The sequence below is a fragment of the Augochlora pura genome, chromosome 3, assembly GCF_028453695.1.
Source record: "Augochlora pura isolate Apur16 chromosome 3, APUR_v2.2.1, whole genome shotgun sequence".
NCBI lineage: Eukaryota > Metazoa > Arthropoda > Insecta > Hymenoptera > Halictidae > Augochlora > Augochlora pura.
The window spans coordinates 29,269,745-29,291,269 of NC_135774.1; the positions used below are offsets into that span (position 1 = coordinate 29,269,745).

The window sequence follows — 21,525 nt, forward strand, 5'->3', positions numbered from 1 at the left end:
TAATTTCGATTCAAAACCAGCCATTAATAATTATCTATTACTGTTTGATAGACAACCGAAGATAATGTGTTATTTTTAACGTATTTATGCAAATATGTTGTTTTAATTGAAACAAACAAAAATCTTGTAAATAAATATTTCCTTTTGTTGTATACACATTTGCGTGCTCGTATTATATCACAAATTAAATACATGGTTCTTATCCGGGGGTGTAACTCAGTGGTAGAGTGTCTGCTTCGCATGCTGAAAGTCCTGGGTTCAAATCCCAGCTCCTCCAAGCCAAAGCATTTTTTGAGTATTTTGGTCGCTGTTGCGATTTTCTCCTGGTAGGACTGGGAGAATACCTTTCAGAAATGGATTAGGATATCCGTATTTAAAATAAACTTGGGGGTGTAACTCAGTGGTAGAGTGTCTGCTTCGCATGCTGAAAGTCCTGGGTTCAAATCCCAGCTCCTCCAGCCCCTTCAATTTTTCTATTTTTTCCTAGGTAGAATAATATTAAACGTTCTATTAAATTTTCATTTTATTCTTTATTTAATATAATTCGACAATTACACGTATTAAATGGAGACAATAATACAGACAGAAGTAGATGAACAAGGTTGATAATTCTTCAGTTTTTCAGACGCTTTCAATTTTTCGTTTCTCTGATAAAGATGCGCGTCCCGACGCATTGATAAGCACTTGAGCAGCAGGAGATGTAGCAATGTCTAACCAAACCTAACCACTCCTGCGGCACTAGTACTTAGGAACGGGTTAGGATTTATGTCTGTATCTATCACGTTTCTGCTCACTGTAGAGTCATCCGCTCATCGCTTCCTCGATCTCTGACCCCTACAAAACAAATCATGCACTATTATTCATTGATAATTAATTGCCACACGAACCTAATTTGCTTAAAACACAGGATCTTGATTAATCTACATACATCTGCATCTGAACAAGATATATATACTTTTTACAAGATAATTTGATAAGAATTATTACACATTGTTAAGTTGCTAAATAGTTTGCGCATATATTGCGTTCAAAAACTTGTAAAATGCGAAGTGCACAGAATGTTGAATTTGTTCAAAAAGTTAACTATGCAAAGAAGCATAGTTACGTTACTTTTCTGTTATGTGATCATTAGTCGAAACAGACTACAGTAATAAATCTTGGGAAAATAGAAACGACGAGTAAACTCGTCTTTTCTTAGGCGGAGCGTCTGCTCGCCGATAAAGGAACCGTTTCGTATCTTCCTCAAAGAAAGAAATATCGATCGGGGTACTTCAGCGCTACTACACAGAGCCCATTCTTCTTTGAGGTATAATGAGGGCCCTTGTTGGTAGCGTATGCGCGTTTTCTTCGCTCGCTGTAGCATCACGAATCGTCCGGGAAGTAAAAACAATTGGCTCGAATATAGAAGACACCGAGGCGGAACTATAAAACGTTTCCACTCGTTAGCAACAGGCGGAGGAAATGGTCGTATCTCCGAAAAAAACGACCGGCCACGGTCGATTAATAGATAATTAAGGAGACGTAGGGAAACCCTAATACAACTTGCCCACGTTTCACTGGTAATTCGCCGCGAGATTAGATAATTGACTTAAGAATATTGTAGGCTCTAGATATATTGCGTGACGCATTGGCTGCGTGCACTGTAATCGTTCAACGAAACGGACAGAAGTCTTAAGTCAATTAAGTTAGCCTATTTGCCAGATAAGGATTACTCGTTGCCGGACTCTCGTTCGGTAAGTGTTCTTCGAAATAATTATTTAATCAGTAGTCGTCCAACCGTGGATTAGAAATTTTGTCTGTCGTATCATACTAGGAATAATGGAAGAATACGAAAGACACGGCAGCGCGTAAAAGCAATATGTCATGGTACCGGTGTCGATAGTAAGACACACGGTATAATTATTAGCCCGGACATGGTGCTACATGCATGCAGACGTATGTACACGCAATAATGACGCGATGACACACAGTGGTACTCATTGAAGCGACCTCGACGACTCATTAAAGTCGCCCACCGCTCTCTCTCTCGTTTCTCTTGTTCCTTCTTTCCGCGCGATTCTCTCTCCCTCGTTCCGTCTCTGAGAAATTTCGAGCTCAAGAGCCGCCCCTCAATGAAACCTGTTGCATCTGTAGAGGATTTCGACGCGCGACGCATCTGGACCGAATGCACGTCTCCTCGACACAGCCGGGAACCGAGGACTCTCGTTGTTGACAATCTCTGTTAACTCTGTTATCGTTGTTCGTCCTTGGTATCGCTAACAGACGATCAGCTACGCCTGGTCTCCTCTATCCAGCGCGCTGCAAAACGGAAGAACAAATTGATCATGTGAGTCAACACCAGTCGAATCTCGGGCTCGATGGATTCACCGATGTCGATCGTTAACCCGATTCCCTTGAATAAACGTGATGTAATTTACGTTACCCTAGATCAGTGGTTCCCAACCTTCATCACTGTCAATGTTTCACGATGCTCACCTTGATCAAAGATCTTAATCTGTGTGGAACATTAATCGTTTTGTTTACATGATTGGATTCACTGTTTCGTGATAAAGATGCGCGCCCCGACCCATTGATAAGCACTTGAGCAGCAGGAGATGTGGCACTTTCTAACCAAACCTATCCACTCCTGCGGCACTGGTACTTATCAACGGGTTAGGAATTATAGATTATTAATAGAATATTATTAAATTAGAACGTTGAAATTTAATTCTATTACCCTAGCGGAAGAGGAAAATAAAATAGGATGCAGTTGAATGCAACTTAGCTCGTTCTTTCTTGCTACCAGTTGAACCCTTTAGCCTGGGAAATAAACAATTATTTTATTAGAGGTCAAGAATGACTTCTATCTCTGTTATCTACCCGCACTTATACTGAGGATTTACATTGGTAAATTCTTTAGTAACAAATTTCAATTGTAAACCAATGCCTACCAATGATATTATTCGTACAATATTGAAACAGATGCTATCGTGCGCTCCAATTAACAGCGAGGGGTTAATACTCGATCCATCGAACGAAACACAGCAGAATGAAGGATGAATCGTGCGATGAGGAGTATCGCTCGCAGAAATGCGAGTGCCGGAGATAGGGAGGAGCCGAGGCCACAATCGAATCTTTGATTTCTCTGACCCGGGTCCCTCGTTTATATTTCTCGGTCGGTGAAGCGCTGTATTCATCGTTCCGCGAGGCAACAGCTTTTTAAGATAGAGCGCTTCTGAAATCAAAAGAAAAGCTAGATAGGCTCCAGAGAAATTTTCAGAGAAGATAAAAATACGCTGGCCAGTGGCAAACAAAGAGAACGGACGCTGCGTTAAAATGCAAAGCCGCATTAACTCGAAGCGGATTAGCGGACATGCTGCGAGCATGAAGATGCGCGTGGCTGTCTTCTGGCGGAACACACTTCTGCCGCACAGCTTGCACGCATTGCAAGCCGTACGTTTTCGGCGACGGATTTTTTCGTCGAACCAAGGAAAAAGTCGACGACGAGCACCGAAATCCGTATCCTCTTATTCTAGAATTATGATATATAGTGATCCTGATAACACTTTCACTCCGTTTCAGTACCTCATTAATCGAGAAGCAAAATGCATAGAAAAGAAAAATTAATTAATTAAGCAATTAAGCTTGGAATTAATATAAGAAGCACTATAGATAATGTGAGTAAAATATGTTTTTCATAAACAAGGTATTAATTACCAAGTGGCAATTAAGTTCCTCCAATTCTGATCAATTGTCCACCACCGCAATATTGTGTCTCCAGCATTGAAGCTGAAAAGATTTAAGTAGTTAGTGAAAGAAAATAAAGGGTTACCGATTAGGTCTACTATTACAATTGCCTACAGTTTTCTACAAAGTGTAATAAAAATTGGCGCGTAACGCATCGTGTGCTCCCCTTTGTCAGTAGACATAGGGGAGAGGTGATGAGACGAGAAACGAGGGGCGGGGGTAAGCCAAAGCGGAAAAAGATCGGGGGAGAGACGAAGGGAATTGCAGAAAAGGGGAAGACGCAAGAGATCGGCTCGGGGGACGGAGGACGGAAGAGGGGGAGCAGGCCAATTAACGCTAATATCTGTTAATGTCGGCTCCCTCTGGATGTTCGCGAAATAGCTCGTCAACTTATTAGGCAACGATGCAAAAATTGTGGGTGGATGACGGGGTTCCTGGAAACCGGCAAGGGATAGACAGTCCCCCGGATCAACAAAAACCGATTTGGTCCTTAATTATGCGATGGCACCGAAAATTTTCTGGTTTCACAGAATCTTAATTTATATTTTAAAGGTCCAATGTTACCATACCAATTAATTATAAAGCACATATCGATTTCAATTAAGTATTTAAAATAGCCGAATATCGTTCAAATAAAAGTCTGGTTGTCAACAGCTATTAAAACGTGTCGCTTGACCCGAGTAACAGTGTCCCCTATTTCAAAATTGTCCATTTTTGTTTACAAGCTGGACGATTTCAGAGATGATAAAACAAAAACGAAAATTGTCTCACTTTATTAGAGTTTCGAAATTGATGAGTCGTCTCGATACGAAAGACCCAGAGGACCGTTAGCATGAACGTGCTTCGTACCAGACAAGCTTCCCTCGACAATTACTCGTGGTCTCTGCACGCTATCGTCTGCGAAGGGTCAAGAAGTCGTGAAGATAAAGTCGAACCATATTAGTATGTGCCCGCTACATTTTCCAGCGAACAACGAAATGCCCGTTTTCGATTGTAGCGTTTGTTCCCGCTCTCACAAGTCTGGACGACCAAGGATCGTCATAACGAGGTAATGATTCGATTGTTTTCAACGATTGTTACTCGTGGTTTCGATACGGCGAGTGTCCGGTCGAGAGATACTCGCGGATCTACTATATATATGGTGTCCCATTATTCATGGTGCAATTTTCCGCGAAAAAGTAAATTAAATAAATAATAAAATAAATATTGAGATCACTGCATAGAATACCACTTTGAACATAAATTAATAAATCTGCTAATACCAGAGTTTTCAACCTAACCTTAACACATCGAATTTAAATGTATAATTATAATGAGGCAATTAAAATAGTTTGAAAACCAATTTTTTTGCTTTGTTGAGAAAACACATTCGCAATGATTTTGCCGTGTGTTTTCTATTTATCGACAGAGACACCGGTTACAAATTAATCTTATTTGCGAACATAGTTCTTAGAGAAATGGGGAGACTGTTATAAACAAGCCGATCTATAGACAGGCATTAAATATGCACCGTTTGTTCAGGAACTTATCTGTCCTGAATGATAACGGCGATAGTGGGTTTCTAGACCCGAAAAATAGCGATATTTATCGACCGAGCAATGCGTGTGCCGGGTCTCTATGAACAATCGGAGGAAATCTCATGACCTTTAGCTTTTATTCGACACTAGTGGACATTGGCGCGCTCTTCCGCACTTATTAAAGTAATAACACGGTGAGTTTCTTGAAATCACTGTTTTTTATCGGTCTTCGAATGATGTAGTAATGCCGTTTCGAATTTATCGTCAACACTACACTATTCTCTCCCCAAGCGATAACGCAAGGACCAGCAAAACGGACCTTAGCCTGTTAACCAAATAAGACTAGTTAATTCGTAAAACTTCACATTTAAATAACTCTTGCTTCCCATGTATTTAAATAATTATTCTTGTGAACAGGATCGTCTGTATCAGCATAAACTATGTTGTATTCGTGTCCATCCTGATCATAATCTTACAAATACCGTAACGGAAGATTCAATAGAATTAATTCGTACGAATTGCCGTCACAAGAGATGTAATTTCACTGTTCCTCAACGAACTATAATTCGTTAAGTGCTCACAATCAGAAAATCACCTGGTTAACAGGTTAATGGTGGAGTCCGATGAATAAAAAGATTCAACAACGGGAGGACAGGGGGGACACTCGATCCCTCGGGATTGAAATACGAAACACCATTGCCGAGGTAGTGAATGGACATTACCGTGATACGTACGGAACTGTGAATCGCATTGTGGTGTGCGCGTTCCCGGATAAATTCACGTGTTTCTCCCCCGCCCGTGCACAGTCCTTTGTTCCACGTGGTGCGTGACAAAATTCTGTTTGATTTTTGATGATCAACTGGGTACGATTCACTCGTGAAATCAGACGGTTAACATGAATCTTATGATTAGAGCAGAAGGCCGCGGGTCTAATCACTGAACGAGATCGTGGCGACCTGTTGCGCATCGTGATCCTCGATCGACTCCGCGATGACAGCGGAAAATGATCGGAGAAGCGCAGTTCTTTTCACGCAATTCGCTCGTTCCACGAGATATTAGCATGTTTCAATTGTTTTGTTCGCAAGAGAGGTGGCGGGCACGCACGCACGCACGCGCACGACACTCGCGTCACGACGGTAGACCGACGACTGAACGATAAACTGTTCTTGATTGGCTTAATATACTCGGACGAGGGCTGTAATTGGCCGCTCCTTGCCGCGGCGGGAAATGATTGGTCAATTTAATCCTAGAAGCTCGGTGCATTAAGCATTCAAGCAGCGTTCAGTACCTATTAACGGTTCGCAAGAGAGGCACTGTCACTGGCCACCACCGCCATCGTTTCTCTGTGTGCCTCCTTCTTTGTCGTCATCGGTATACATCGTGCTCTTCGTACCTCTCTTTCTCACTCTTTCACCCTCCCTCCCCCGCTCTCTTGTCACGTAGAAAACTGTTCTCTGTCTCTCTCCTCTCTTATTTTTTTCAGCTCTTTCTCTCTCTCGCGACGTCGTTCCAAATCAATTTACCAATTGAAATCAGTGCCGGACAGTGAAGAATCGCGTCACTGAATGGGTCCGGCAACCGACGGGGAATATGCGTCTCCCATGTGCATGTCTTCCACCGCTTGTTATCAAACCGTTCACCGGCAGGCCCCGAGTCTTTATTGCCTCGCCTTCGTGCACGAATCGAATCGCGCGGCTAACGACACAATCGTCTGTTAGATTCCTTCTATGACAGTGCTTTTCAACCCCCCCCCCCCCCCCCCCCCCAAGTCGGCCGAATTCGAAAGGCCCGCGCGAACAGACGCTAGGTTTAAATTCCATGCGCGAGAACCAAAGCTTCGATCGTTCGACAACTTCCGGTTCCAAAGAACGCCCGCCATACTATCCATCCGTTCATTCATCTTCATCGTAAACGAAATTATAGATGACAAAGGGACGGATAAGAAGTATTCTTTTTTAGGTCAGTTGCCCCTATGATTCAATTTTCATTATTATACAGATTCTGTGAGCAATGATACGCTATAGTGCTCCAAAGAACGTTGGTTATGTACATTCGATCATAGAAGTTCGACATATATCTTTCCTTACAAATTGTTGTCTGATTACTCAGAGTTCGCTTAATATTGAATAATAAGTGGATTAATGATAATGAAAAATGTATAATTTTTATTCTTTATTCAACCATACGACGCTTGACAGATATGTAGATTTTTGTGATCGAGTGTACATTCGAGGGTAGTACAATCGAATTAATGTTATTAATATGTCACCATTTAAACAGACATAAAATATGAGACAAAAATGAAGTATTTTGAGGAAATTGTTTGAAATACTACTTTTCAAGTCTTGATTTGACACCTGTGGTATACAGTTGTGAATCGCGAAATCACCCGATGCAGCTGATTGGTTGAGAGGTTCCTCTTCCGGTCTAGCTGTTGCAGTTTCAAAGGTGAGATTTTTCCGCACCAATATCAGTAATTTGCCAGGTAAATTTTGTTTGACGCAGACAATAATTTGAATTATATTCCAGTGACGCGATCGAAATGACAATAATAAGTAACGGAATCGAATTCATTGGTTAGGAAAATGTCCAGTTGATTAGTTGCACACGACTCTGCTTTTAAAGTATGTAGTCGCTTAACGAAACGACCACCGAGGCTGGCCATCTTTGAACAACGATTCGACAATCGGTGAGTGACAAATGTTTGATGAACAATAACTATATAATCTACTCGAAATATCGAATGAGTACGATATTATTAATATAATGTGAGGATAGAAGTTGCTTGCCCCTGATATCCACCGTAGTCTTTGCGTCTCTGCATGTAAAGTAATCGCGCCGTGGTGAATTTCGAATTCATCACCTACGGCACTACTACTTAACAAATAGATTAGCAATAATTGAGGGTGTTGGACAGTTTCACTTATGACGAGAGCTCTTCCGTCTTCGACGATTGACGATCGACTGTGTTTCTCCAAATTCAAACCGAAATATATACGACTCGTGGGGGCCAAAGTTCAAATTTTCCGATGTCATTGTTCTCTTGTTTTGCTTTCTCTTATCTCGTCTATTGGTTTCTAGGTTCGTTCTTTTGCGATGGTATTTTCTATGAATTTGTAAGGATCGCCTACACTATTTTTATTAATCAGCTTTGCGTTTATATGTTAGTCGTTCGATCTATGCCTCGTGTTCCAAGGCATCTGTTGGAAGATATTCTAATTCGCGATCATAACAACGGGCGTTTAAATTTGCCGCCTATTATTATGGTCACAAATCCAAATATCCTCAAAAATTTGAATTCTGACTTTAATTGTTTCCAAAGGAAATAATGCCAATTTTCTTTTCAATATTATATTATTAGTTTGAAACATTTAACATGATTGTGTTTCAGAACTACCTATTCATGGACAAACTTTATAAAAATAATTTTTCTAACATTTTCAAACGTTTCATACGAATTTGGGACTGCACAGGGTGTTTTAACATTATTTATTCAAGGACAGAGCTTATAAAAATTTGCATCCATTTTTAATTAACCAAAGTACTGAGCCTAGAAGAGACGGTCGTTAATAATATTATAAAAATGTGCAAGGTTGCATTCAGGATAGGTCATGGAATCATTCTAAGCGATAAAAAGTCGAACAGCTTTCACAGATAAATTATAAAACATTCAAAGCCTAGGAAGAAAATGTTTTTTTTTTTAAATTAAGATCTCTTCTCAATCGAATCAAGAGCACGAAATCTAAATTAAATCAAGCTTCTGAACGCCCGAGGATGATGTAGAAACAATTAGTTGGACCTTGTTATCAGCGAAACCGTATCTTGGCCCGGTTTTTCCTGATTCAATCAGCAAAACCATAAATTTGTCCCGCGCAGTCTAGATTCTGGATACTTACACACATGCGAACGAAACCGACTTGTGCAAACCCAGCGGGTAAGGAGCCGGCAGGGCAGAGAGTTCCTCAAACAGATTTATCAGACTAAACAATGCGTTCATCGCTGGGTGAATCATCGGCTTCCGTGCGAGTTTTTCGATCGGTTCGACACGATTATGGTACACGGGGGCGAGCATAGTCGAGTGGAAACAATGTCGCCGGTCAAATAATTGGTCGAAGGACCCGTGAATAGGTCCGTCGTGCAAATTGACGAGGAGAAGCGAGGAGAACGAAGGACAGAGGACAGCGGACAGAAGAGCAGGCTGATTAACGCGTGCACGCGGTGCGCACCCGTATCCCGCCGAATGTGCTCTGCCCAAACGGCTCGCACTTTCGAATAACATGGTTATTTCGTGACGATGATTACCAGGCTTGGATCCCTCGTCGGATTTTCTCATGCGGGCCCATTTTGTCCATTTTTTCCGAACGCAACTCGAAGCAATGGGTGCTCACCCACCTTTTATTAGGACACAATCCCTGTTACCGTCCGCGGCATCCCGTCGCTGACGATCCATTGTGCATCGATTAGGATCCCCATACTCCTCCGAGGCTCAACCTGTTAACCGTAGAAGACGCGACCACTCGTCATTCCTATTCAAACGTGTGTTCCTCGATCTACAACGTTCCTCGGTTTAATTCCTTCTTTCATTATGCCGTTACGAAAGATTACGCTGTTCCGCAACAATGGCGGCTGTTTATGTAAATATCTTAGGCTTAGCTAATAATCTTCATTTACCACGTAATCGTACTACATTTAGAAAGAACATTTACGATACTAAATCAACGAACATTGATCGGATGCAATTAAAAATGTGCACTCGGCGTTCTACGAACTAGAAACGAATTTTCACGTTGTAAAACACTTTATGACGGAACATCGCAGTCGAGGTTGTAAACTCACGTTGTTTGAGACCATATGTTCTTTAGAGTTCGCCAATGATTCTCGTCCGATAGTACAAATTAACGGCTAGATAGTCTGATATCGAATCGTTCCAGAGGTACGTCTTTAGGCACAGTAACAACACGGTTCCTCGCATGGTTAACGTCTGTATGGTAGTTTTAAGCTGGTATGGACACTGGTGTATCGAGAATGCAGCCTCTCGTACGGAAGTCGCACGTGCACAGGTGTTTTCCGTGATCATGTGTGCGACATATGTCGCATCGGCAATGATATCGATCCGCGGCCGATCGAGGGATCTACGTTTGTCTAGTTGTTCCACATGCATGGTCGCAGAAGGCCTCGTATTGTGTATTTCGGTTTCCTGCGAGACCGAGACACGATCGAAGGAAAAATTGTCTGTCACGGCTGGCGAGCCGTGAATGTAAATGTAAATGTAAATGTAAACGTAAACTGTTCCTCGAGGCTCGCCGACGATGGCCTCGGGGACGACGACGGGATTTAATCCGGTCCGAGGGAAAATTCAGCGGATTTTCCATGGATTTCCAGGGAAAATTCATGATTGAACGAGGGAACGGCCGCGGCCCCGGCCCGAGTAATTTAGAAGAGTTTATTAAATTGGGTAGAATGCTGTGCGTAGGCCCACGCCGGATACTCGGAGAATGAATCTCATCCAACGAGAGGAAGTTCGAATTAACTCGAGCCACTGCCAAGGGGGTACGGCAGAACCCCATATACGTTATAAGCTCTTGTCCCATTTATTCTTTGCACATTTGTGCGTCGCGTACGCGACCGGTGAACCATCGACGATTCGATCAGTTCTATATATTTATATTTTTCTCATAAGCAACAGTCTTGAAAACGACCATAATATTTTGAGAGACATTTCGATTTATAGCATTTACGAGCAAGCCTATGTCTTCAGTTTTTCGCTTGCCATATCATGCGAAAGCATGTTAGGAAGAAATTAATGATGCTTCAAGCTTTAAAATATCACCAGATTTATCGTTTTACGACTTATTTTCACGAAATTATAACAGTTTATATTGCTTTACGAGAAAAACTCGTTTAAAACGATTCATTAAGAAATGCTTCTTAAAGACTCCATCGTTTTGATTTCATTTAAAAACCAGTTAGCGTGACTCACGCATTAGCCATGTAATTATTTGCTCAGATTTAAAAGAGTCTAAATTTAAAATTCCTACGGCTGGTAATCGAGGAAAAGTGATCGAATTAGAAAACGAGAGGAATGCGGTAATGAGGAAGAGAAAAAGTGATCGATAAGATTTACGCGATAATAAGGTTCAAAAGCGCAGAATGTAGCAGAGAATTAAGACTTATTAGAATCATTTGACCCTGGGCTTCTTATAGCGTACTAAAGACTTTGATGAGTTTATTTTATCCGGGATAAGGGTGGGGAGGCCGAAGAAAAGGAGACGAATCAATGAGGAAGGGAATAGAGGACAGAAAACAGCATGTCGTGCTATTCGCGTGTTAGCGGCTTCGACGTGTTCAGGCGTGGGCGATCGCTCACGAAACAAATAAAAGGATAGAGAAATTAATTAGGTCTGAAGACAGAGAAAGAGACCTGGCCACGATTCTTGGTTTATCATTAGATTTATTCGTGGAATGTACAGTGTTCCCCGTAAAATTTCCACGTACGAAATATGTACAAGAATAATGTATATGCTCGATAATCGTGTAATATTTTCCGCTTATTTCTATAAATAACAGAACAATACAATACTAAAAAAAGACTGTACAGTATGTGTGATGGAGCGACAATTGAGCTCTCGACGCTTATAGTACTGTCCTCTTGACTATTCATCCTCTTTCGCAAATAACTTCGACGACGTTCGGATCCATTAAAACAGGGTCCAAACATCTGTGCATCGCACTCCCCAGTATCTCGCCCAGCAACCGATGCATTACGCTTCAAACAAAAATTGTATTCATCATTATCACTTTTATAAACTGATTCTGTTATCAGAACCGTTTCAAAAATTTATTGGTTTTGGAAAAATGATTCTTTGGCTTTATATTAACTGAAACTTGATTCAATTAGAACTCACTCCTCGTCGAAGACGAATCGCCACAGGTACTGTTGTAGGTAATGGGTATCGACCTGGATCTGTTGGAGCCCGTACTTGCTGAACGTCCGTAATCTGACGCATTCTAGGAATGTCTATAAATACAAAGGGTCTATCTTTTTATTGGGCCCGGTGATCAGTTCTCGGTAGTGTGGCCTCGTGTTGCGCAGTATGCAACGATACGCAACGCGAGAGAACAAGGTATTCTCGCGTCGCGCAAAGTGGATAATGGCCGTGCTATTTTATCATTGTGGCCGGCCGACAGCACCTGTCTCTATTACCCGGTACTGTGTCTGCTAAAAGTATTTCACCTTTAAACTGATCTTGATGATCCCGGTGAGAATGGAGGTCTTGTTGAACTGGACCGACGAGAAGATCTCGATCCGTTCGGAGAACAATTTATGAATATTGCTGGCCAACGAAGAGTCTATGTGGCTGGGTGTGTAGGATGATAAACTGGTCCTATAATGACGCCTCGACACGCTCACGCTGGAAATTCAGTCCCACGGTTAGCAAGGAGATGACACGGTTTCCATGACCCCCTTAACGTCGCGTGCCTGTCCCCACTAATTTTATGAAGTAACCAATCACTAGACGATAATGAGAAAAACCAATGAAACAGGAGACAAACTAGCTTCCATTGCTCTCTAAAGTCCCTGTATTTTTATAGTCACGCGACGTTATAGAGAACATCTTGGTTTATCTATAATACCTATGTGCTTTTCTACTGCTGTCGCTGCTCCTGTCAACTTGGCCGTCCTGATCGTCGTACAAAACGGCAACCTGGGAGTCGATTACCGTCACATCCTCCACTATCCTCTTCATCACAGGTCTCACAGTCCTCGGTTCGATAGTGTGCAACCAATCTCTTGTTTCCACTGACTTTCTTATTAGTCGCGACACCGCCAATCCTTGAATGCGAACGTAATGGTTCAATAAGTTCTGAGCAGCTTCCTGGAACTTCTCGCATAATTCTGAGTCTGTTGTGATTATGTTTCCAGAACAGGTATATTGATCAATATTGAACAGATCGTCGGTTGTAGAGAGCTGAAAGTAGAGTATTAGTATAATTTCATAGTTTTGCGGCCATTGGTTCAAATCTGTTACTCCTTACCAAGTATTTCACGTTATTTTCTTTGTATTCGACACACATTTTACTCAATAGGAGTAGAAGGGTAGGTGGACATTTGGGGACGTCGGAACCAGCACAGAATCCACTTGCTGTCGCCATTAAATGATGTAGAAATCCCACTATTAAGCTTTCTCTGACCTCATCCACGCAGAAGTTATGGAGGAACTGCGTTTTGGAGCTGAAGGATAAATCTGGTTGCAGGAACACCTGAAATTTAATTTTATTTGAGTATGTTGGACAATTAATTTGTTGTTGAGCGTCGCTAGAAAACGTACCAATAAGTCTTGTAAAACTCCTTTGATTTTTTCTATGGTAGGCATAACAAGCAAGGCCTGAAGCTCAGCCAGATTACCATCTTCGTCCTGGGAGACTTTAGTTGCTACTGTTTGCCTTACTTTACCAAGTCCCTCACACAAATGTTGTTTCAAATTGTCTAGATGATTGCGACATTGTCTTCTGCCTGCACTAACCACGATATCTGTACCTATCCTGATAACAGAGGAAATATGTTCCATGATTTTATAGATCTTTATTTGGAAATGCTTCTATCTATTACCTTACAAAGTCTGTTTCTTTGCACAGCATATTCACAGCTTGCAGTCTTCTGTGAAATTTATCCAAGGCTTTAACTAGAACTGCTGTGTCAGACACGTGTTCTACTCTTTTACCAATTAGATCAAAATACTTCATCATGTTTTTCATAATGAAATTATTCAGATGCGCGACAGCTTTCGTTTCAAAGTCGTCTGAAAGCTCATTGTCTTCAGATGGTAGTCTATACACGAAGAGATCATTGTAGGATCCAACAACAAGGCATAGATCACTGAGAAATCCAGAACTAGCCATGTCTACAAACTCTGTAATGTCGTTCTCGTACATATCTTTTAGATTGTCTAATTGCTGTGTCAATCTTTCATCTGCATGCATTAAAAATTCAGTGCATAGGGAATCGGCTGGTTCTTTTAACTGCAATAGAAGATTTACGTTCTCGGCTAAAGCCTTGGTCGACGCGTTTCTTTTGTAAAATTGCTTTCTCAATCTTGACTTAAGCTCTTCTAAAATATCTTCACAGTCTTTTTGTATTCCTTGAAAAGAAGGCAAGTTACCATACTGATTTAGTACACGCTGTGCATGCATATAATCCTGTACTGCCTGGAGGAATAGAAAAAATAATGTTCAACCAAAAAGTCATATAATTTATCTTATAGATAGGAATAAATATAAACCTGTTCATAATTTTCTTCATTCATGTCATCTTTTAAATTGCCAGGCAAATTAAAGAGGAATTGTAACTTTTTTAAGAGAGCATGAACGGAGGACAATTTAGCAATTTGTTGTCTAGTGCCTTGAAGAGTTGACGAAATTTGATCCGAAAATGATGTGATGCTGTCCATATTCTTTGCTAACATATCCATGCTCTCTTCCATTTCTTTAAAATCAGTCTTCATCTATATTAAAGAAGAACATTCTGTAAATGAAGTAACCAATGCTGTGTACATTATCTGAGTTGTTTACCTTTCTGATTGTGTCTGTGGCAGATATAAATTTATTATAATTTTCATACACGAGCGTCTGCATATCCGAGTGCAGTGTTTGTGTGTTTCTTACGATTTCCGATTCATGATCCATGATTTGCTTCAATGTACATTCCTGTTAGAGCAAAAGTTAGTAACATTGTATTGCTATTATTATAAGAGAATTATCAGCTTACTTTCAACATTTTTTGGAAATACATATCGGGATTAAAGTGCTGTCCATTAATATCATACGGATTGCTAGAATTCTCAGCCATCGTGAGTATTTTTCGTGTCACAGCTGGGTTACTCTGACTGACTTTAACCAACTTTGACAGTCAGTGCGTCAGTCAGTCGATTTACCCTTCGATGTAACGTTAGGTTAGTCAGTGGACTGCCAACTTGAGGGTGTGTTTCATGGAAGGTTAGGTGACAAGACGCTGTGACGAGTAACATAACCTCTTCGTAATCATGAAGAAAGCGCAACAAGTGCAATAAAGCGTGAAGAAAGTGACCTTACAGCGTTTTCTTTCAGATTAAAAGTATCGCAATCGAATCTTGATCTTTTGCCCTTGTACAAAAACGTTGCGTTTCATGAAAACATTCGAATTTCATCGCATGCAAAGGATCAAAAAGAATGAAGGGGTCGTTGCGTTTTATCGTTGAATTTTATTACTCAAGTACATTGAAATTTTATCGCCTACAAAAGGATTATGAAAAGATTATCTAAGGATCGTATGGCATGAAAACTTTTCTGGTGACAAACGTCAGAAAAATTCTCTGACTCGGAGATAACCTCTATCGTTGTGTGTATATGTCAAGATGATATTTTTCATTTGACGAAAACACGAGGATAAAAGCGACCAAGAAAATGCCACATCCATGTGTTGTGTGCGGCCGTTCTCGCATGAATCCCAACAATAGGGAAGAGGATTACATGTTTTTCGGGTTCCCCGTGAATGACGAAGCTAGATGCAGGAAGTGGCTGGAGTTTTGCTGCCGCGAGGATCTGTACAAATTTACCAAGAAGCAGCTGCTCCAACGAATGGTCTGCTCCAAGCACTTCCAAAAAAAGGATTTCCTAAACGAGTTCTTTGATAGACTAAATAGTAATGCTATACCTTCTATCTATGATCCTAAACAAAGCTTGTATAACATAACATGCGTACTCTGTGGTCGTTCCCGTCTTGATCCACCAAGTGTAGATTATGATGGAGCAACCTTTCATCATTTTCCTGGAGAGGAGTTTCGTTGTTTGAAATGGCTTGATTTTGTTGGTGTTGATTCATATTACAGATTAACAAGGAAAGAGATTTTGTACTGTTACATTTGTTCAAAACACTTTGATGATTCTCAGTTTATGTCTGGTTATAAAAACAGATTGATAGACAGTGCTGTTCCTAATATCCGTAATGCAGATCAGATGGATGGTTCTGAACAATATGTTATGGAGTTTGTATCTGAATCAAAGAATTATGAGAAACCAAAAAAGTTAGATCCTCTACCACCAGCTGTTTTGGAAAGCCAAGCATGTGCTGCTTGTGGTAGAATGAGGTCCGATCCTAGAAACAAACTGGAAAGATATAAGTTTCACCCTTTTCCTGCATATGAAATTGGCAGATGTTTGAGGTGGTGCCAGTTTCTGGGTAGAGAGGATCTTTTGAAAATGTCTCCTAATCAGATAAGAAAATTAGTACTGTGTTCTAAACATTTTCAAACAGGACAAAGTTTCCACAAAGTAGGACCATGTGATGCAGTTCCTACCATAAAAGATGTATCAGAAGTGAATTCTGTCAATTCTACTGAAAAAATTGTAGAGAAACAGGAGATTGTAGACAACTCTAATTGTACCAATAATGCTAGGGGAATTAAAAGACAAGGGTTCACAAGACCATTAGTATCTAGTAAAAAACCAAAGGTAGATAATAAGCCTACTCCTCTCGCCAAGAAACGTGGTAAATCCAAAAGGCCAACACTTATCAACATTCCAATACCGGATCCTAACAATATTGAGAATCGCGTGATAAGGAAGTTGCCTCTTCCACCAAATTCTAATTGGAAGATTCAATTTACTGATCAAATTCAACCAATTACGATAGCCAACAATGTTGCATCAAATATTACAAACAATATACAGGGAAGTATAAAGAAAGTAATCTTGCCATTTACTGGGGACATATCAAATTTAGGTGCTCCTATTCCAGTGCACAGTTTATCCAGCATTCCTCCAGGCTTGCTATTTAAAATTAATCTTCCTGAGCAAGAGCAGCCAAAACCAGTCAAATTAGTCAAGAAACAATCCAAAACAAAGAACACTCATATTCCTGCTACCTCTAATGAAATTAATCAAAGGCACCAAGTGTGGATAAATAATAATGGAGAATCGTCGGTTGTGTTACCTATGAAACAGGGAACAGAAAAGAATTTAGTTGAGTTTCTATCAGTCTCACCCGAGGAGACGGAAGATAAAATAACTGCTGATGAGTTGGAGGTACATGAAGAGGTCATTTTACCACATTCGTTGGAAGTATTAGATGAAGAAGCAGATAATGTAAAAGAGGATCACATTTACCAAGACTTTGAGGAAGTGGAATGTTTGTCCCCAAAAGAAGAGAAGCCAGTACCACGGAAAAAGGAGTCAGGGACATTGCGTAGAACAATTATTCCTATTAGAAGTGAAGTCAAATATTTTTTGCGTAAACTTGCACCCTACACACACAGACTACCCAGGAAAGCTAGAGCACAGATAAAACTCTCGATTGTCAACATGGTCATTGATCAATTGTAAATTTCTTTAGGTATAAACAAATGATAGTATTTTGAAGGGATTATACTTGAAAGCAAAACATTTTACATATATGCACATATACAGATTTCTTGTATATTTAAAAATAATCGAGTACATAGTCTTTAAATACTAATAGCTAAGATATATTATTTTTATTATATATTTATAAAAGGATGGTGATAGGTATGATAATAATGCTAGATTAAAGAGAAGGTTTTGTAGAGTACAAATGATGTTTGTGGTACATAAGTTCTTCGACCATTTTTATGTCATTTGTTTTATCTAACTGTTGAGATGTACATTTTGAGAACTTAAGATATATTGCACTGTTGCAAAAATTGAGAGAACCAAAGAAACCCTTCCAGTTGCTCTCCTTGTGTGTATTTAAAACATGTTGTTCATCTCGTTAATCCTTTGTGGTTAATACTTGAAGTTTTTAGTGGGAAAGATATCATTTTATTATGTATATTTATAGTGCTCTCAATTATAGCTCACACAAACATTATGTTGCAGGGAAGTATGTAAAAAATGTTTATTGTATGATAAGGTTTTGTGATAGCATAAAATACAAGATAACAATAATTTGTTTAAACATGAATTTCTCGTCAATTCAAATGATCTTTTTTTTAAATGTACAATATTCAGTATTTAATATATTTCAAATTTTTAAAACGGGTATCTGAATTATTTCCACAATTTCCAAGATACTTTTAAAGATTTTAAAGAAATAGCATCTTGTGATATGGGTAACCATACTTTGTCTACATTGCTCGCAGTAATATCCAATTTTTCTTCAGTATACTTAATTATAGGTTTTGTTACATCTTCGTTTACTTTCATATGATTGTTTATCCATGAAACTTTTGCTGAAGCAATTGGTTCTACAAGAAATCGATCGCGTTAAAATATTTTTATTTATTGCAAACATGATGTACACATTTTTTCATTTTCTTACCGATGTTTACCCTCGGTAATAATTGATTCCATGTACCAATGTTACAAGATCTAAATTTTGTAATCACGCTTTCGTACTCTGCACATTTGCACAATATGCCAAGCGGATGTTCTACACAATTTTCAGATTTAGAATGCATAATTTTTCGCGCGTATTATAAATCTCGCTTTTTTGACATAGACCAATAAAAAATTATTGAAGGAAGAAAACATCTGAATCAAACAAAATACACATGCAATAATTTATAATTCTAAGTGATAAATAGAAGGTGTAAATAGAAGTAACGATAATAACAATCGAACTCATAGTTTATGTATAATACATAGTAATACAAGAACTTGCAATTATCATTAAACTAAGCTGTGTGTGTGTTTAAATATAATACAACTAAGAAGCCAGCTTCTCTTAATCTGTGTCAAGATACTGTAGTATTTTTAAAGAGTTCACAATAGATTACAAAAGCCTGATAAAAAACTGTACAGAAAAATGAAAATATTCAATTTATTTTTATAATACTTAAATGTTTCTCAGAAATATGAAAATATGAGGCATTTATTTACTGAATTTGCATGTTGTGTATGCATATCCTTGGTAAGTGCGAGCCGACTTAACACGGAAAGTCAATGCGGATTAAATATTTACAATATTACAGCTAACTACGTAAACTCTGTAGTCTCATTTTCATTTCTTCAAGCTCATCATCTGCAACTTCTTCTTCTTCCGCGGATGTGGACGCTACCACAGACCCTGGATTTTCTGTGACCACAGCAGGTGCTGTGCCAAGTTGGCCTGCTGTGACTTCCCATAGAATCTGAAACAATTCATTAATGTTGTTCGATTATCACGTTCTAATCAACATAGCTGTAATATATTTTGATACACGTAAATAGACATTACTTTGTCTACTTCCTCATCTGCTTCATCTTCTACATCATCAGCATCTTCAATAGAGTCCATAGTTTCATCCAACATTTCTTCAATGATACCAGCTTTCATCATTTCTTTGGATAATTCTCTCATTGTGGCAGCCACTTCTGGCACCCTGACTAGTGATTGCATCGCTTGCATCACCTCTGTCGACTTTGAAACAGAGCCTGCAACTCTGATTGTTGCCAATTGATTTTTCATTTGCAGGGATACAGAGTTCAGATGTGCTTTCGAGGTATAGATCTTGTTGCAGGCTTTACGCGCTCGTATGATCTCTTTGGCAAGGATCTTACACACATCTTTGTCTCCCTTTTTCGCTGCATCCTTTAAAGAACGTTTTACTTTCTCTTCTTCACGTTGGATTGCTATATACAAACACAGTCACATACAATCAGCCTTATAGAAACTTTTCTGTGAAACTTCAAATATAATTATCAGTGTCATATTATAGTTTATTATGATTTTGGAGGATCTCACCTCTAACCTGTCTGTCTAACTGATAACCTTCCTTCCTTAATTTGTGGGTCCATTCTTGAACCTAAAATAAAGATTCGTATAATAAACATCAATAATTTATCGCAAAGCATATCTAACCATTTCCTTCGGATTTTTCTCTTGAGATTTTCCGAACAGACCCATTTCCTCGTTCTCTTGACAGAAATGTCAGATTACGTGTATTCGAAACGTCTACCTGGCGAACATAACCAAACACTTTTGTCCATGAATTCGAATAGCAAACCTTTTGAGGTAAGCACCCAGATTACGTCATTGCTGAATGATTCATTGATGTTCTTGAACGATGAAAATTGGTGAAGATAATGTTACAGATAATAGTATGAGGTGTACAATGATGTATTAATTCGTGCAATAGTCTGCCGACATTTTGCTTCTTTCGGTTTCATCAACCAAATAAAGAGTGCGTTGAGTTCCATTTTTTTATTCATTCCATTTTATGAAAAAATTTAATAAAATGTACATTTGTGAACATTTTCAAACATTCGTATGCTAATGTTATTAAAGAAGTCAAAACTATTTTAATTTAACACTATTTTCCAAGTTTAATTACTTTTTCTCGATTGACTTTATAGCTATTCCTACAATGATTAATTAACGTAATTCGATAAATTAGGTGTGCACAAAGTAAAAGTTTACATTGATTTTAAGTTGTATTTCCTTGAATTTTTAAATGCAAATTAGGTCAAATTAAAGCAGAAAGTAACCGTTTTAAGATAGAGTATTTTATTAATAAATTTTTAGAGTAGTTTATAAATAAATTTATTACGCCTAGCTTTGTAATATTTTTAATAATTAAGACGCTTATAATAAAAGACCTTGAATACTGTATTTATTCCTTTATTTAAACTCGATGTTAAATACAGCAATTGTTTACTCAAACGATTCACAGTATAAAAACTATTAAAATACGAAGTATATTAACCTATAGTTTGTTAAAAAAATTATAAAAAAAACACATCGGAGAATTAGGACCTAGGATTATTGTCCAGGATCATATCCCTTAGCCAGTTCAACACATCTGTGACAATCTGCACACGTTCGTTCACGCTTTCGTCAATGTTCCTCTGGTATCTGTACTTATCAGAGTTCCTGTGTCTCTGCCGCCGGTATTTATTATTAACCTCGTCGCTGTTCTCATAAGAATCATATTCCGTTGTTTCCGGTTTACCATTTTCCTGGTCTCCATGGACAGCCAGCAAGCTTCTTAGATTCCCTTCGATGGATTCTCCCTTACCGAAATAGCTGGCTCGATTTTTCTCCGGCTCGTCGATCTTCCCACCAAAATTCCACGGAGCTTGCACTTTCTCCAAGTTCAGCGACAGATTGTATCTCTTCGCGAAAGTTTCTACGGGCATCGAGATCTGCAAGCTGTCGTCAGCCGAATCCAGCTCCGTTCCTCCCACCGAAATCGATTCACGTTTCCTGATTTTCTTCTTTCCCTCTTCATCCTTCATTTCCGGTTGTTTCCTCCGGGTGCGAACGACGTTGCCGTTCATGGGCACGCAGCAAGGACATTCCTTATTCAGC

General features: G+C 39.3%; 4 protein-coding genes, 1 long non-coding RNA gene and 2 other non-coding genes across 13 annotated transcripts; 3 read left to right on the forward strand and 4 right to left on the reverse strand.

The window, feature by feature from the left end:
• Window positions 1-205: 205 nt before the first annotated feature.
• On the forward strand, window positions 206-277 carry Trnaa-cgc (transfer RNA alanine (anticodon CGC)). The gene has a single exon. It is a non-coding gene; the product is annotated as a tRNA-Ala (tRNA).
• Window positions 278-386: 109 nt separating this feature from the next.
• Window positions 387-458, forward strand: Trnaa-cgc (transfer RNA alanine (anticodon CGC)). Its single transcript has one exon. It is a non-coding gene; the product is annotated as a tRNA-Ala (tRNA).
• Window positions 459-492: 34 nt separating this feature from the next.
• On the reverse strand, window positions 493-6,430 carry LOC144467631 (uncharacterized). 7 transcript variants are annotated; one of them, XR_013493702.1, is made up of 5 exons: window positions 5,978-6,416; window positions 3,697-3,768; window positions 2,931-3,214; window positions 1,969-2,799; window positions 494-834 (listed from the first exon to the last, which is right to left on the reverse strand). It is a non-coding gene; the product is annotated as an uncharacterized LOC144467631 (long non-coding RNA). The 7 variants fall into 7 exon arrangements; XR_013493703.1 differs by having other exon boundaries at window positions 495-2,494; window positions 2,717-2,799; window positions 5,978-6,419; XR_013493699.1 differs by having other exon boundaries at window positions 493-2,799; window positions 3,697-4,623; window positions 5,978-6,430.
• Window positions 6,431-11,683: 5,253 nt separating this feature from the next.
• Vps51 (vacuolar protein sorting 51) lies at window positions 11,684-15,207 on the reverse strand. The gene is made up of 10 exons (XM_078197479.1): window positions 15,010-15,207; window positions 14,814-14,948; window positions 14,525-14,746; window positions 13,855-14,450; window positions 13,574-13,787; window positions 13,281-13,505; window positions 12,879-13,213; window positions 12,478-12,655; window positions 12,149-12,261; window positions 11,684-12,009 (listed from the first exon to the last, which is right to left on the reverse strand). The coding sequence occupies exons 1-10, from the start codon at window positions 15,088-15,090 to the stop codon at window positions 11,901-11,903; spliced, it is 2,208 nt and encodes a 735-aa protein (XP_078053605.1). The 5' UTR covers window positions 15,091-15,207; the 3' UTR covers window positions 11,684-11,900.
• A 7-nt stretch (window positions 15,208-15,214) lies between these two features.
• LOC144479024 (uncharacterized) lies at window positions 15,215-18,272 on the forward strand. The gene has a single exon (XM_078197480.1). It carries the CDS (start codon window positions 15,684-15,686, stop codon window positions 17,598-17,600), a length of 1,917 nt encoding a protein of 638 aa, XP_078053606.1. The 5' UTR covers window positions 15,215-15,683; the 3' UTR covers window positions 17,601-18,272.
• Window positions 18,273-18,283: 11 nt separating this feature from the next.
• On the reverse strand, window positions 18,284-18,714 carry LOC144479026 (uncharacterized). Its single transcript, XM_078197482.1, has 2 exons — window positions 18,556-18,714; window positions 18,284-18,481 (listed from the first exon to the last, which is right to left on the reverse strand). Exons 1-2 carry the CDS (start codon window positions 18,692-18,694, stop codon window positions 18,285-18,287), a joined length of 336 nt encoding a protein of 111 aa, XP_078053608.1. The 5' UTR covers window positions 18,695-18,714; the 3' UTR covers window position 18,284.
• Window positions 18,715-18,845: 131 nt separating this feature from the next.
• On the reverse strand, window positions 18,846-20,389 carry Vps24 (vacuolar protein sorting 24). The gene is made up of 4 exons (XM_078197481.1): window positions 20,077-20,389; window positions 19,960-20,020; window positions 19,453-19,847; window positions 18,846-19,366 (listed from the first exon to the last, which is right to left on the reverse strand). The coding sequence occupies exons 1-4, from the start codon at window positions 20,119-20,121 to the stop codon at window positions 19,208-19,210; spliced, it is 660 nt and encodes a 219-aa protein (XP_078053607.1). The 5' UTR covers window positions 20,122-20,389; the 3' UTR covers window positions 18,846-19,207.
• Window positions 20,390-21,525: the final 1,136 nt, after the last annotated feature.